A 16,039-nucleotide genomic window follows, 5' to 3' on the forward strand; every position below is an offset into this window, starting at 1 on the left:
GATATTCGAGTTCATCCAATATAAGTTCACTACGAAAAGTTCAAAGGAAAACCCACTTATCCTGATGTAGCTACTCTTTGATTGTACTCACACACTACTACGTGTATGTTTATCTTTCGTGTTATATCCACTTCCATTCATGTGAGAGATTGTTGGATTTAATTTAATGTATAATGTGTGTGAGTGGATAATGGTACATAGACTAAAGATTGGTGAATTAAAAATGTGAAAGTGTTGCAAGTATGAATGGAGTTAATCCATTCATGAGTACTCATGAAAGATGAATGCAAACTTTCATATTTTCATGCAATCTTTCGTATTTTTAGACTACCTTTTCATATATCATGCATGAATCATTGTGCTTATCTATGTACTATAAATATTTGAATTTTTCTCAGATATTGGTACAAGTTTTGACACAAGTTTTTTTGAAACAAGTTTACATGAAGAAAAACATTACATAGTAAGAAAAAAAAATTTATTTTCAAAAGCTTCAAGCGTGATCACAAGCCATTGAGAGGTTTGCTGAACAACAAATTTGAAGTACCACTATTTGTTTGTCGTGAGTCATTTTATTATGGGATCACTATTTATTTGTCGTAAGTCATTTTATTCTTGGAGGATATATTCCATAACCTCGGATATTTGAGGGGAATAATTTCCTTAAGAAAACTCTGTGAATTCAGAGGACTTGATTCTTCTTTCATTCATTTTGTTGATTATATGATTGTTTTTCCCAAAATTTATTTAACTTCATATTGTATATTTCATTATTTATATGAAATTTGGTTGAAGTTATTTTGTTGAAAAAATAGATTTTGAACTACAAAAACTTAACAACAATTACTTAACTTCTCATATTTTTATATAAGTTTTTTAGATAAGTTTTTGAAACTAGTTTACAAGAAAAAAAAATACATAGTAAGAAAAATATTTCTGTTTTTCCAAAAAATTTCAAGTGTGATTACAAGTCATTGAGTGGTTCACTGGACAACAAATTTGAAGTATCACTATTTATTAGTCGTGAGTCATTTTTATCCGAAAAAAATTATATTTCATAACCTCAAGTACTTGAGGGGAATAATTTCCTTAAGAAACTCTGAATTCAAAATACTTGCCTTTTCTTCCTTTAATCTTGTAGATTATATGATTTTTGTTTCCAAAATTTATTTAACTTCATATTGTATATTTCATTACTTGTATGAAATTTGTTTGAAGTTATTTTGTTAGAAAATTGACCTCCTTTGACAATAAAAATAGAAAAATTATCCCAAATCGTAGATGTTTCTCTATCAATATTTTCAAGTGTGTAAAGTGTTGAAGGAATTATTTTTTGAAGTTACTTGATTTGTTGGTTTGGTGTGGTTCGTGATTAGATTCCGTTCACCCTACATATATGCTTGTGTTTAATTTCTTGAAGTGTTATCAAATTTGAACCAAAAATCTCTCATATTTGAGATATGAACTTCTCGTAATATATTCAAATTTTGAAAACATCATTCATGAATCTGTAATTTGAACTTAACCTTCAAATTGTCATTTTGGAGAAAAAAAAACTTAACCTTCAAAGCTTTCTTCGATGGCTTATAATGAAATTTCGTAAATCAAACTCAAGCTATTATAGCTGCGAAATATAATTTGATTAAATTATAGTTATTTTTATTTGTTAAATAAATACCAAATTAAAGTTAAAAAAATGATGTGACCATGCAACAAAAAGAGAAAAGCAAAGAAAAAACGAAAGGAAAATACGAGCAACCAATGAAAATGAGGCAGAAGATGAGGCTTTCGACGGTTATTTGGAGATTGTTGTGACGTTTGGCTCGTTTGCTTTAAATATCCTTCATTTCCCCCCCGGCATATGCTTCCCGAATCTCCCCTTATCCCCTTCCCACTTTTCCCTTTACAAATTTCAAAATCTCGCTGAACTGCTTACTCTCTATCCCTCTCTAATGGCGTCGTCGACGCCTGTGCTTCAGCAGCACAACAACCTTCTTTTCACTTTCACCTCTAAATATACCAATTCACTCTTCCTCTTCAACTCTTCTCTTAAGTACTATGTAACGAAGCCTCTAACCTCTCCATCTTCCTCTTCTCTGTTTTCATCGCCATTACAATACTCCCGTCCTTTAGTTCGACTCACGCGCGTTACCACCGCGCCTGTAGAGTACGTTCCACCAGCACCTGACTTTGATTTCCACAAAGAAATCGCTAGGTTAAAAGATTTGAGATCGAAGCTTGATAGTTGTACTAATTTGAAGGACAGAAGCAGAGTGATTGACTCTGATAGTCGTGTAAATTCCTTTTTTTATTCGCATAAGAATACGTTTTCTAGGGTTTTGGACACTTTGCATTTGGATAAGTATGAAGTTTTTTTGCTTAAATGCGTCGTTGCTGCCGGGCAACAGCATGTTTTTGGTGATGTTTGTACTGAGTATGATGCCACAACAAGTTCACTGAAGAGTGCATTCTATGCTTTGGCGGAGATGATTGACAATTGGGATGTAAATGAAGGTATTCGTCGCCGTGGTGTTAATGGTTATGCCCTTGGAATGGAAGAGTTTGAGGCATTGAGGTCAATGTTGAAAATTATTGCTGAGGTTGAGCGGTTTTATGATTGCATTGGAGGAATAATAGGGTTAGTTCTCTATGTTTCACTCCCATTCGACTTAATTTCTTCTGTTACTTTATAATTTCAACAAGCTGAACCTTCGAAGCTGGCATACAAGTTTGTATCCAGACTTTTGAGATCCTTCACTAGAGTATAATATGTAAGTGCCTGAACAGTGACACTAAGTACAATGAAAGCAAACAACAAGTTTGCATTTTCCTAGTGAGTAAGGGCGTTATAAACTAAAATTCGATGTTATAATTTGAAGCTCGTCAATAAAACCTTGTGTTTTAAGAATTTAAAACCTTAAATAGTTCCTGGTGGGGGTAGACGTGCAAGCTGACCCGGACACCACCCTCATTTAAGAATTTAAAACCTTATTATCTATTGTAATGCAACTGGAAAGATAGTACTTATTGTTAATGAGCATATGGAAAACATTTATGACCAAACTTGCCTAATAGTTTTGCAGAATTTAATGTAATATAATCAAACACGGTTGTTGTCCAATTCAGTTTTTTCCGAAGTGCTTCAATAATATAATGGAAGAAGAACACCAAGTGTTCAAAAGTAAATTCCTTTTACTAGGTGGTTCAGTTTCTGATTTTTGTGGACAAACTTGAGATAACACCAAGTGTTCAAAAGTAAATTCCTATTACTAGGTGGTTCAGTTACTGATTTTTGTGGAAAAACTTGAGATAACACTGAGTGTTTAAAAGTAAATTCCTTTTCTAGGTGGTTTAGTTACTGTTTCTTGTGGACAAACTTGAGATAACAAGTGTTCAAAAGTAAATTCCTTTTCTAGGTGGTTCAGCTACTGATTTTTATGGACAAACTTGAGATAGCATAAATTGAATAAGGTTACTTAAGTACCTCCAACTTTCTGGAGCGCGAAGAATTTAGTGTTTATTTTTGAAAGTAAATGTTAGTTTCCTTATGCTATATTCGCTTCATCTCATTTGATATTTACTGAGCTGTCATACTCTGATATGTCTACTTAAGTACCTCCAACTTTTTGGATATGCAGGGTTGAGTGTTCCTTTTACCCGTAAATGTTAGTTTCCTTATGCTTTATCCCCTTCATTATATGTAATATTTGCTGAGCCTTCATACTCTGATATTTTTTGCCAAGAAGAAGCTGTTAGTATTCAACTTTATGAGTTCTCCTTTAAGCTTTGTACACGAGAATCTTTGGAAAATCAGAAAAAATGATTTTCTGCTATTTTGTTTCAAAAATAATTGTTATCAAACCTTCTCCATCGTTGATCTATTTATTGATATATCCAGAGCTTTTCAAGCCACTCATGACAATGAAATACAAAGTTCTTGCTGCAGGTATCAAATCATGGTCCTTGAGCTTCTTGCTCAGTCAACTTTTGAACGACCATGTTTGTCCCATAACTCAAATAGTTCTCTCAAGCGTGACATAACAGGAATTCATCCTCCAAATGTGCTTGATCTTTCTCAGGATTTAGAATATGCATCTCAAGCAGCTATGTGGGGAATCGAAGTTAGTCAATGCTATATTTTATAGATGTCAATGCATGTAAATTGGTATTTATCTACTCACTGTTTAACTCTTTTGAAGGGTTTGCCAAACATGGGTGAAATTTATCCTCTTGGTGGCTCGGCAGATAGGCTGGGTTTGGTTGACTCAAACTCAGGTGAATGTCTTCCAGCTGCAATGCTTCCATACTGTGGGCGTACTCTATTAGAAGGTCTTATAAGAGATCTTCAGGTAATAGAAGTACCCTTATCAAGTGATTTGTTTCTGCATTCATGGTGTTCTAAACCAATTCACAACAAAGATGATGATATCCTTTAACTACTGTAAGGCTAGGGAGTACCTGTATTTCAAGTTATACGGAAAACAATGCATCACTCCAGTTGCAATCATGACAAGTGCAGCAAAAAGCAATCATGAGCATGTCACCACACTCTGTGAGGAACTCTGCTGGTTCGGAAGGGGAAGATCAAAGTTCAAACTTTTCGAGCAGGTAAAAATTTGAATGATGTCCGTTACTATGACTCCATGATTTGATGTGCGTTCTTATATATATTATTACATAATCTGTTCATTTGGTGATTTAACTTGTCAATTGCTAGCCTCTTGTTCCAGCTGTTAGTGCAGAAGATGGGCAGTGGTTGGCTGGTAGAGCATTCAAACCTGTATGCAAGCCAGGTGGTCATGGGGTGATCTGGAAACTTGCTTATAGTGAAGGTGTTTTCCAGTGGTTTCACGATCACGGAAGACGAGGTGCAACCGTGCGACAAGTCAGGTTAACTTCAAATTTTTAACTGTGTTCTAAAATAATTACTAATTAGAATAAAAAGAGATATTGTGGTATAATCTATGTCTTGAATATGGTTGACATTCTTGACTATGCAGTAATGTTGTGGCAGCGACAGATGTGACTCTTTTGGCTTTAGCTGGAATTGGTTTGCGTCAAGGAAAGGTATGGAATTATACCATGTCAGTTATTTTAAAAATCATGCAGTCTGGACAGTAGATAATTAAAGTATTGGATTTGACTGCAATCTATTTTTTGATATTCCTGGATCACCCAATTTCGACAGTCGGGAGAAGATCAAATAGGACTTGCTGATTAGGCAAATATGAATTAATTTAGTTCATGATATTAGTGCCGCCCTGGGAAAAATCAATATTTAGCAGGAACAGTTTATGGAACACAAGATATGTTTATTAAGTAACTTGCTCTGCTTGGAGAAGCCAGGACGAGTATATTTTGGCCTAGCCATGTTGACCTTATGCCTTATTTCTTTCTTGGTCTAGACTGGAATCTTACTGTTATTTACTTATTATATTTGTGGTCATATGCAAAATTTTCAGAAACTGGGCTTTGCTTCGTGTAAGCGAAATGCTGGTGCTACTGAAGGCATAAATGTTCTAATTGAGAAGAAGAATCTTGAGGGGAAATGGACTTGTGGTATATCCTGCATAGAATATACTGAGTTTGACAAGTTTGGGATGACAGATAATCCCCTTTCTTCTTACAGGTACTCTATGTCATTTCTTATTCAAATTCGAATGATTCCTTTAATTGGATCCTTTGGTCAGCTTATTGTCCATTTACGTGTTTTAAAATGATGACATCAAAAAATGTATCACAACGTGTTTCTGCTTGTGACAATAGCTTTAGCATTCTGATGACCTTGTATGTAGTCTTTTGAGAGTACCAGCTGACACTAGGAATTTCCTACTACAAATTGATGCTGTCATTTGTAGCTTCTGGAATCAACTTCTCTAAATAGCTTTTAATTGTTGATGCTATAAATTTCCCTGAACCTGACATTATGGTCCATGATCTGAGGTTGGTAATGCATGTACACAATAAGTATGAAGACCTTTTGGCAATCAAGTATAGTCAAACAGAATCCAATTCTGATGCAAAAATTTAAATGACGGTGTGCCTAAAAATGAACTCATGCTCTCAGTTGCTTTTCTGGAAGTGTAGAAACTAATTGTATGTTGATGATATTAAACTTGAAGATTTATTACTGCATTAAGACGCCTATTGCATGTGTGGAGGACTTGTCACTATGGTAGTTCATTCTCTTGATGTCCATTGGATTGATTCTAAGGCTCCTGTGGTGCATAAGAGTGAAGACTAACCTTTCGTCTGTCTAGATGAAATGTATTATCCTTTTGGATTAACCTTTCCAACCTTCCATTCCCAGTGTTGTTGCCTCACTTTTTAGTTGATGTGTACATGATATTCCCTCCATTTCAATTTATGTGGCAGTGTTTGATTGGACAAAGAGTTTAAAAAAGACTTGCTTGTAGTTTTAAATATGCTATTAAGGGTAAAATGCGAAGTGTAAAGTTGAAACGTTTCCAATAATAAAAAGATGTCCTCTTATTTGAACGCACTAATAAGGGAATAGTGCCACATTAAATGGAACTGGGGCAGTACTGTATAAGGTGTAAAGCTGGCCTCTTTGTTTGTAACTATAAGCACAGTTTTATCATTACTTTTTCATCCTTCTCTCCAACTATATATGGTCATGATGATCTTATTATAATTACTCTTAACACTGTAGAAAATTCTTATCCTGTATCTTCGTCCTTTGTTAAGTTTACAGGACGAATTTCCTGCCAATACAAACATTTTATATGTTGATTTGCCCTCTGCTGAGCTTGTTGCTTCAAGTAATGATGAGACTAGTTTGCCTGGAATGGTGCTTAATGTGAAAAAGGAAATCACATTTGTGGACCAATTTGGAAGCAAGCATAGGTAAGATATACATCTTCTGGGTGTGTACTACTCTTAAGGCCTCTTTGTCTTTATTGATTGGGACATGTGCTGATTGTCAAATTTATTGCTGATAGATTCCATGAATACAAAAAATGCATTGAACACCAGAGATGAAAGTATCTTGGTTTGTTATAACTTCCAGCTCACCTGCATTCTGTTTTTCACTTAGAATTTATTGACCATAGATTAAAAATGCTTCCTGCATGAAATAATTCCAGCTCATCCACATTCTTTACTTTCTTTAACTCCGTGCCAAATCAAAACAAATTGAAACAAAGGAGTTATTTCTTTTCTTTTACACCTTTGCACAATATCTATTTTTCCCCATTAATCTTGCAATACCTTGGTCAGAATTTTGTACAATTCTTATGTAAAAATGCGGCACTTAAAGCAATCAATATTTTAATGAAAATTGGAAGACGTGAGGATTCTAGTTATCCTCGCAATAAAGCTAGTGTCAGATGCATGTTACACTATATTAAAAAAAATAGTTTCTTGCGAAATATCTGAGGAAAAGTTGGTATATTTAATTTTGTTTGACTAATAACTTGGCCGTATGCTGCTCCTTGTGATTTTCTGGTCTAGCACCATGTTCTGAACTGCTGGACTTCAAAAAAGATGATTGTGTCATATATAACACTTCCTATAGTTTATTCTTGATGGGATATCACATGTGCCTTGGGTATACATCAGCTGTAAAGACAAGGTTTGTCTCTGGTAGTTTACAGTTGGTTTGTGCCACCACTTCCTTTTGAAAGAATAGGGAGTTGTAAAGTCTCTATGTAGTTCTCTTGTAATTTAACAATAGTAATTCTCTTCTGCAACGTCAGTTTGCTCTCATGAATATATATAGCTCCTCTAGTTAACTTTAAATTGTTATAGTGCCGTGTCAAATCATTATCTTTCTGTTTGAAGTTTTAGGATCAAGACAAACTGCCATCGCTGTCACTCTTCCCAAAAAATGAAAATTGAAGCATAGCTCAAAAAACAATCAAGAATTTTGAGGATGACTAGAAGTTGTTTAAAGGTTTAGACATCTACTTCAAAAACACTTAAAAAACTGGTATTTTGAACTAAAAAGAAAATTTCAAATGACTGCACTGTTTAAAGCACTCAAGGAAATGGCTGAAATGGTTCCTCAAGATACATTGCCTAATCTATGGCCGACTATCAGTTATAGTGGTTCTATCCATGGATCCATGGTTCCGAAAGAAGTATCTACTTAGCTTTCTTTCTTGGATGTAGTTACCTTTATTAACTTTTGACTGTGTGAAGTTCTTATCCTTGCGTTTGGAAGTTTTCCCATTGTATCATCAATTGTTTCCTGCAGTAGCTTCATATTTGACCGAGTTCTCAGTTCATTAACAATAATTCAGATATGGCAATTCTTTACTAAGCAAGCATATTACTTTCTATTCCAGTGTCCGAGGTGGCCGTCTTGAATGCACAATGCAAAACCTTGCTGACAACTTTTTCAATACATGCTCATCTCAATGTTATGATGGTGTTGAAGGTCTAACACGGCTATCTTGAGTGAAGTTTATTTTAGCATTTATCATAACCTGGATTGATGCAGTTTTGAATGAGCTAATGTTGCTTATATTGCAGATGAACTGGATACTTTTATTGTATACAATGAAAGAAAGAAGGTGACATCATCTGCCAAGAAGAAACGTAGACAGGGTGACACGTCGCTTCACCAGGTTATACATAATATAGTAGCTTCTTTGAGTAATCCGGAACGTGCAGCATGTTTTCCCTGATAAGCAAATTCTTGACCTAAAACAATAAACAACAGTGTCCCTTTTCTAATAGTTAAAGTCTTTTTTTACCACAATTGAAATGTGATATACACGGTAAGCTTGTAGATGTAATGATCACACAGTCTAACAATGTAGAGCAGGCAGAGGTCATGAGTTCAAGTTTGCTGCCATGCAACAACTGAAGTATCTTCACATATTTGGTCCAAGTAACATATATAAATAAGCTGACAAAATTAACCGCACACGAATATGCTATATCTGCAATCTCTTTCAAGACAACACTATTGTGCTGAATATTTTCAGGCAAAGATTGCATGTGTTGTACTCTGTTAAATGCTTGACTACTAACTTGTTAATTGTTTAGTTGTTATTATCAATTGCACTTTTTGTTGTTCATTTTGGGTTTCAAATGATTAAGATTGTTTATGCCCGTTTGAACAATATTTGGATTAAGTTGAAAAAGCTGAATATCTGTAGTTGATTACAAAGACTTTTTAAGAGTTTGATTTGTTAAAATATATATGCCAAAACGTCAACTTAAAATATTTGATTCACTCAATGTGTATAAAATAGTTTTTCTTCTAGTGAAGTAACAAATAGTTATGGACACTCCAAAGAAAAAATGTTCAAATCAAAGTTAATGAGGCCGAAATTAATTAACTCTCAATTTTATGAGGTTATTTGCAGCCGAGGGAAAAGAAAATAATGGAAATACATTTCTGGTAATGAGAGTCAAATCCCAAAGTCTAACATCACAGTTTTGGTGAATCTGTAATTTAATGGCTGTGTTTACTTTTTCAGAAATTAGATGAGATCAGAAGTACTACTTTAACTCATTGGAATTGAAATTGCTCTTTGCAGACTCCAGATGGATCGCTGTTGGATATTATGCGTAATGCCTATGATATTCTTTCTCACTGTGAGATCAAACTTCCAAAGGTATGTTATTGGGCTAAACTTTCGGCATTTGTGTCCGTACCTGTTGGAGTACTATTATCTAGTTACTTGAACTTGGTTAGTGTGTGACTATATTAGTGAACAATTTATTCCCGCCTGATTCCTCAGAGCACCTGTTTCTTCTGAAATTAGTACACTTCTTTATACTCTTTTTATATATCTACAGATTGAAGGTAATGAGAAGTATGTTGACTCTGGGCCTCCATTTCTAATTCTTCTCCATCCTGCTCTAGGCCCCCTTTGGGAAGTAATCAGACAGAAGGTAATCCAGCAATTGCCTTTCTGTTAAAGTGTTTCATTGACTTGCATTTTTTTGTTATACTTCGGTCCTCCCTCAGATCTTGAATTTTTCCCTGGAACCTCCAGATCATAGAGCTATGACTATGATTTGAAAATTGGCCATGAAAAAGGATATGTAGACCTTATTTATCATTGGACATACTACTGTGTTTTTCCCTGGCACTCGTCTACCTTCGTCAAAATGCTAGTAGTATAATTAATCAATTTACACTATTCCAGTCTGGCATGCTTTACTATCCTGAAAGTTGTAACCTTTTCTTTTGCTTTGTCTCTCTTAGTTCTATCGAGGTTCTATCTCTAAGGGTTCAGAGTTGCTAATAGAGGTTGCTGAGTTCTTGTGGAGAGATGTGCAGGTTAGGATTCTTGGTTCCTGCGGCATGCCATACTTTTCTGCTCGTTATGACCAATTTACTTGGCTTTGTTTTTCAGCTTGATGGGAGTTTGATCATTTTAGCTGAGAATGTTCTAGGTTCTCCAAGGATCGATGAAAATGGTGAAACTGTTCTTCACTATGGAAAAAGGTAGAAGTCCACCTATTTGTTTGATTATTGAATTGACTAGTTTGGAAGATGTACATTTAATGATAAAATCCTCTATGTAGGTGTGGGAGATGTAAGCTGGAGAATGTCAAGATATTGAATGATGGAATTGATTGGAATGCAAGAGAAAATTTATACTGGAAGCACGATGTGCAGCGGTTTGAGGCAGTTAAGGTTATACTTCACGGAAATGCTGAATTTGAAGCAGTGGATGTTATATTGCAGGTTTGCTTGACTTTAGATTATATGATTAGCATTTGAGCTTGCAAAAATGTAGTTGTGAATTCTTGTTGTACTTCGGGAGTTACGTTATCACCAACTTATGCAAATACGACTCTGTTAAGTTGTATGTTATAGTTTTCTGTCCCAGATTGCCCTTGGAAGAGGGAGGGTTTGTTGAAAGTAAATAAAGAAGCTAAAGGGCAAGATAATATATATCACTTATGCTGATAATTAACTTTAGTCATGCTACCATGATTTGGTGTTTCTGTTAAAAGGAACTTGAACTATATGGCTTACATGACTCCTCCTTGTTCATGAATCCTTCCCTATTGAAAATCCTGTTACTGTGCTTTTTTGTTTTATTTATCAGATGCTGAATTGTTCCTTTATCTTGTTTTTTCTGAATGCAGGGTAATCATGTTTTTGAAGTTCCAGATGGTTACAAAATGAAGATAACAACTGGAGATTCAGGTTTCTAGAATATTTAATATATGCTTGTTTTACTTTTGCATTATTTTGTTAGATACATCTTACGGAGGCATTTCATATTTATTAATGTTGGCATTAAAATTTGTCATGCTATTGTACAAAAATCACTTTAATAACTAACCATGTTTAACCAATTTTCTACTTATCACTTTTTAAATAATCAAAAACCGTTTTGGATAAACCAAACCAAACCAAACCAGCATTTTAATACAGGTTTTAGGTATTGGCGCTTCTAGACACTTAAAAGTAATTTGGACATTATTGTCAATAGAGTTATTCTTTGCGTCTTTTCGCATAAGCATCTTAGTGAGGTATTTGTTAGACTATTAGAAAAGGTGTTGCACTGGTGAAAGCTGACAAGAGTATGTATGTACCTGCATTTATAACCGTACATGAACCAAAACTTTTCTAACATAGTAGTAGTAATTACATTGTATATACAGATACTAGTATATGTACATTCTCAAGCACAAAAATATGGGGTAAATAAATGTACCTAGGTTCTATGAGGCCTGAAATCAGTAATTGATGCAGGCACATGTGGGGTAAATAGAGTTAAGTCTTGAGAGGGATTGAGAAAGGCACCTTGAATAAATGCAAGTCTCCTGGGGCCGTATGCTTCAGTTGGAAAATGATCTTAGTGATTTATATTTAGTCCACTTCCCAGAAAATTTTCTGACTTCCAATTATGGTCTGTTCTTGGGTTCATTCAATGTTTAAATGTTAATGATAAAAAATATCATTTTTCTTATAGAAATCTTCTGTTCACACATTTTTGTGTACATACCTGTATATATGTAATTACTGCTTCTCTGTTGGTAAAGTTTGAGACCGACTGGCTTAAATTTAGTGTCCATTTTTTAGGTGGAAAATACCGAGTTTTATATACTAATTGCGTTCCTGTTGTTCAGGGTTAGCTGTTGAACTTAAACCTATTGAGAATAAGTTGATGGAGTCTGGAAGCTGGTTTTGGAACTACAAGATAATGGGGAACCATGTTCAGTTGGAATTGGTGGAGTTATAGGAGGATTGACAGATACCTACCCACTTTTGTGAATCATGATTCACAACTGGGGCTTGTAACTGGTTCAGGCTTGGTTGAACAAAAGTTGAACCACTCGACTCTGCATCAGTTTTATGATAATGAGTCTTAATGCCATATAATAACAAAGTGATTGAGGCTGTTTGTAATTTAGTTGTAAATCATGTGCAAGCACAACTTTACAAACCTCAATACCACAGTTGTATATTTTTCTTTCCTTTTTAACCCCTGTATAAATGTGAATAATTGAGTTCCCCTCCAGGTTTCCTGGTCATTGTTATATACTTCTTGATTTCTGTAACAAGATCGATTCTATGAAAGATATATGCTCGTGACCTATCTATGTTGAGTTTTATGTTTCTAGGTTGATGGGAGTTGGGTATAACCTCTTCTCTTTGGACTGAAGTTGCAGTGCTATCTTTCGAGGAAAAAGAGAGCAAGGCAACTAAAATGTGAACAAATTACAGATTTTTCTTTCCACTACAAAGGTCTAATTAGTGTGTGAAATGTGAACAACGCTGTTTCTACCGGGAGTTGAAGTTGGGAGAGAAGCATTTTACTCGCTATTATTATCATGATTGCCTTTCTGGTTACTAATGCTAAGCAATAAGGTGTCATCATTGGCAGAGGACCATGAAATGCAATTATATCTTGAGCTGTTTGATCAAAAGTTCTATTGTCTAATCTCCATTTAATTTGCACTTTGGCAGTGCTTTTGCCCACCTGCCCCCTTGATCTTTTCTTTTCTTCTTTTAATAGTCATATCAGAAGGTTTTTGATGTAGCAAAAGCTGAAACTGTATAGTGACTCATAATAATTTGCATTTCAATGTTGCTTTAATGAAAAAATGGTTTTACAACTTGATTGGATGTTATCAGGTTGAAGGTGAATGGGATAAAGGTTCTAACAATAAACTACGGTGAAAAGTATTTTCATCTATTTACGTTCTTGTTAACACATTATTCATTTTTCTAATCTGTCAGGCTTACTGAGATTGAAAGCAGCATCTATTAAGTAGTCTTAGGAGAGCATCAGCCTTTCTTCGAGCTCTCAGAGAGCCATCAGCAGACAAGCTCTGGAGAGAAGGAATACTTCTTGGATTCATCAGTAATCTTCCTACTATCTCCTCTCCAGTATCCTTGCAGAGTCCTAGCAGAAGTGTTATCGAATGATCCTTCCCTTTTGAAGATCCAAATCTCAATAGATCAACAAGAAGAGGCACCAAGATTCTACTCTTTCTTAGTGCTTGTAGCCCTTCATTGCAGCCCAAGATGAGGGAAAGAACTGCCAAGGAATCATCAGTTATACCAGCCTTATCGTCCATGAGAAGATCAATGAGTAGGGGAACAGCTCCAGCAAGCACTATACATTGCCTATTGGCACCATAGACTGCAAGATTAAAGAGTGCTATGGCGGCATCCCTTTTCCCTGCTGTAGTTCCGTCTTTTAGAAGTCCAACTAAAGCTGGAATGGCTTTGGGACGTGCCCCAATGATTACCTTGTATTCATCTATTACAGACAAGCTGAAGATTGCTGCTGCTGCATTTCCTCTTGCTTCCATTGTTTGCCCAGATTGGAGAACTCTAATTAAGCTGTCGATAGCACCAGCAGACATAATCAGGATCTTGTTATTCTCATGTATTGAGAGATTGAGTAAGGCTGTGACTGCATTCTCCTGGATTCTTGGATCGCGGGAATCTAGCAGAGTCGTCAGAAATGGAATTGCTCCAGACTCAGCTATGATCCTGCGATTGTCCATGCCAGATTTCGCGAGCAATCTTAGCTCATATGCTGCCTTTCTCTGTATATCTGGAGACCCTGTTGCCAGTTTCCCAACTAAAAACTCTGCTGTCATTTTGACTGCGTCCATGGAAGCTTTAGTTGCAGAAATGTAGTCAATGGCCTTGTCATATTTCATAATTTTACTGGTGCTACTCTCTGAATCTGAAGGAGTTGATTTGGGTTCTGTTATTGTGATGTTGTTGTCTTGGCACCATTGTTGTATTAGACTTTTCAATGCATAGTTGGGAATTAGAGCCATATGTATGAGCTTCTGCCCACTTCTTGGACATGTGTGGTGCCCTGAATTTATCCACTGAGCAATTGAATTTCGATCATAAGTATGACCTGATGCTACTATCACGGGATCCCTTATCAAGTCAAGTGAAATTGGGCAGCGTAATTCATCAGGGACATCGGAAACCAGTGAATAACACGACGAGGATTGATCAGGAAGAACATTTATCGATGTTGTCTGCTTCAAATTTTGGCTATTCATGAGGTACTCTTCTTCTAAAATTGCAGTTTTTGACAAGGACATCAAGGATATTAGGCTGTTGATATTTGAGACGGCAATAAGACCACCTGTGCCTGCCTGTTTCTCGGCTTGTGTCTTTAATTTTGCGATCTCTTCCTCATAGTCCAATGAACTTCTCAAACCAATGCTATTGAGACTCTGTTTCACCGTCTCAAAGTCAATGAGGCCTTTGTTCTTGCTTTTCCTATCACAGTTAGTAGCCATCAAGTGTAGAATCTCTTTCCTTTTCTGAATGTCTCGGGGATCAATGAACAAATCAGCCCTTTTCGCCTGCTTGTGAAGTAGCTCTACTTGCTCCTTGGTGTCAACAGTCACATTAAGCATCCTCAGAGGTAAAATGTCAAGTGCGTTGTCCATCTCCTTGATGAGTGCATGAAATTGGTTGGAAATCAACTCTGTTTGCATGAGGTTCCACAAAGAGCTTCCCTCTTTGCAACTTTCTATAAGCAGCTTTACCTTTTGTATGACACATGAAAGTTCAGCCAAGCAAAGGATGGAAGATGGTGGAAGTCGTGCTGCAGCGGATGATGTTTCTTGAATTTCTTCAAACAATGAAGTAAGAATCTTGATCCTTCTTACCATAGTTGAAATGTTTTTCATCTGTACAAATGAAAACTTTACCATTGAAAATACTTGGTTAGAGATGTGAATAAGTGCTTCCAGCATATTCCCAGTTGTGGGATATACTGAGGAGACTATGAGTTCATTCATGCTTGTACGCGTTGCTATTTCATGACTAGGTAATATTTAAGTTTGTTAGTTATAGAAACTTTCTTAAATTCTGCAAAGGGGAAAAAGGTCATGACTTCTTCTACTTGTAATCTTCTGTAGGTAACAGTTAGATGGCTAGTTGAAGGGGGATAGCAAAAGTCTTAAATTGCTGCCATTTGGAGGACATTTCTAGGTTGCAAACTTTATTATATGATTCCTATGGCTAATTTTATATTCCATTATATGTAAATGTCAAATGAAATAGAGGGACCCCTTAAATGCTTTCGTCTGCTGGTAGACTAACTTAACTTATTCAAACATCCCTTGGATTTATTTTATTCCATGGAGTATTGTCTTTTTCTAGCTGCCAAAACTGGATTTTTAGACTCTTCTGGTCATTTTGTGAAATTTATCTATTTTTTCTATTGGTGATTTATGATTAGTGGGGATGGATTCCATGATTTTCTAGGCAGTCCAATGAGTTTCAAAAAATATAATTTATTTTTAGAGTATATGTAAGATATGCATTGTGGGTGTTTTATATTTTGGCATTTCAATTTTTTTCTTTTTGGATACATTCAAGGACGAATGTTATTTTAAGTGATTCAAGGACGAATGTTATTTTAAGTGAGGAAGAATGTAATATTTTTAGTTTTTTGAAGGGAAATTATTTTGTATTTAATCAAGATGAAAGGGGAAAAGAAAATAAGTTTTAGAGGTCGTTTGGTGTTAAAGGAAAATACCAAATATTTCTACGGTTGAATTATGATTTCACTTAATTTGTTGTATTGTTGACAAATCTGAGATAATT

The 16,039-nt window shown here is 35.4% G+C and overlaps 2 protein-coding genes across 2 annotated transcripts; one reads left to right on the top strand and one right to left on the bottom strand.

The window, feature by feature from the left end:
* The first annotated feature begins 1,709 nt into the window (after positions 1–1,709).
* LOC101246145 (UTP--glucose-1-phosphate uridylyltransferase 3, chloroplastic) lies at positions 1,710–12,539 on the top strand. The gene is made up of 17 exons (XM_004240866.5): positions 1,710–2,638; positions 3,947–4,121; positions 4,200–4,349; positions 4,447–4,608; positions 4,718–4,890; positions 5,001–5,067; positions 5,463–5,629; positions 6,709–6,867; positions 8,310–8,401; positions 8,497–8,591; positions 9,513–9,590; positions 9,775–9,870; positions 10,187–10,261; positions 10,338–10,429; positions 10,510–10,672; positions 11,080–11,140; positions 12,070–12,539. The coding sequence occupies exons 1-17, from the start codon at positions 1,953–1,955 to the stop codon at positions 12,180–12,182; spliced, it is 2,604 nt and encodes an 867-aa protein (XP_004240914.1). The 5' UTR covers positions 1,710–1,952; the 3' UTR covers positions 12,183–12,539.
* A 478-nt stretch (positions 12,540–13,017) lies between these two features.
* LOC101262818 (U-box domain-containing protein 1-like) lies at positions 13,018–15,337 on the bottom strand. Its single transcript, XM_004241066.4, has one exon. The coding sequence runs from the start codon at positions 15,226–15,228 to the stop codon at positions 13,186–13,188; it is 2,043 nt and encodes a 680-aa protein (XP_004241114.1). The 5' UTR covers positions 15,229–15,337; the 3' UTR covers positions 13,018–13,185.
* Between the last annotated feature and the right edge of the window lie 702 nt (positions 15,338–16,039).

The sequence above is a fragment of the Solanum lycopersicum genome, chromosome 6 (assembly GCF_036512215.1).
Source record: "Solanum lycopersicum chromosome 6, SLM_r2.1".
In the NCBI taxonomy this organism is placed as follows: Eukaryota; Viridiplantae; Streptophyta; class Magnoliopsida; order Solanales; family Solanaceae; genus Solanum; species Solanum lycopersicum.

Coding starts and splice junctions, on each gene's coding strand:
- LOC101246145 (XM_004240866.5), top strand. CDS start 1,953: ATGGCGTCGTCGACGCCTGTGCTTCAGCAGCACAACAACCTTCTTTTC. Junction 4,122..4,199: donor CAGCTATGTGGGGAATCGAA/GTTAGTCAATGC, acceptor ACTCTTTTGAAG/GGTTTGCCAAACATGGGTGA. Junction 4,609..4,717: donor AGTTCAAACTTTTCGAGCAG/GTAAAAATTTGA, acceptor GTCAATTGCTAG/CCTCTTGTTCCAGCTGTTAG.
- LOC101262818 (XM_004241066.4), bottom strand. CDS start 15,228: ATGAATGAACTCATAGTCTCCTCAGTATATCCCACAACTGGGAATATG.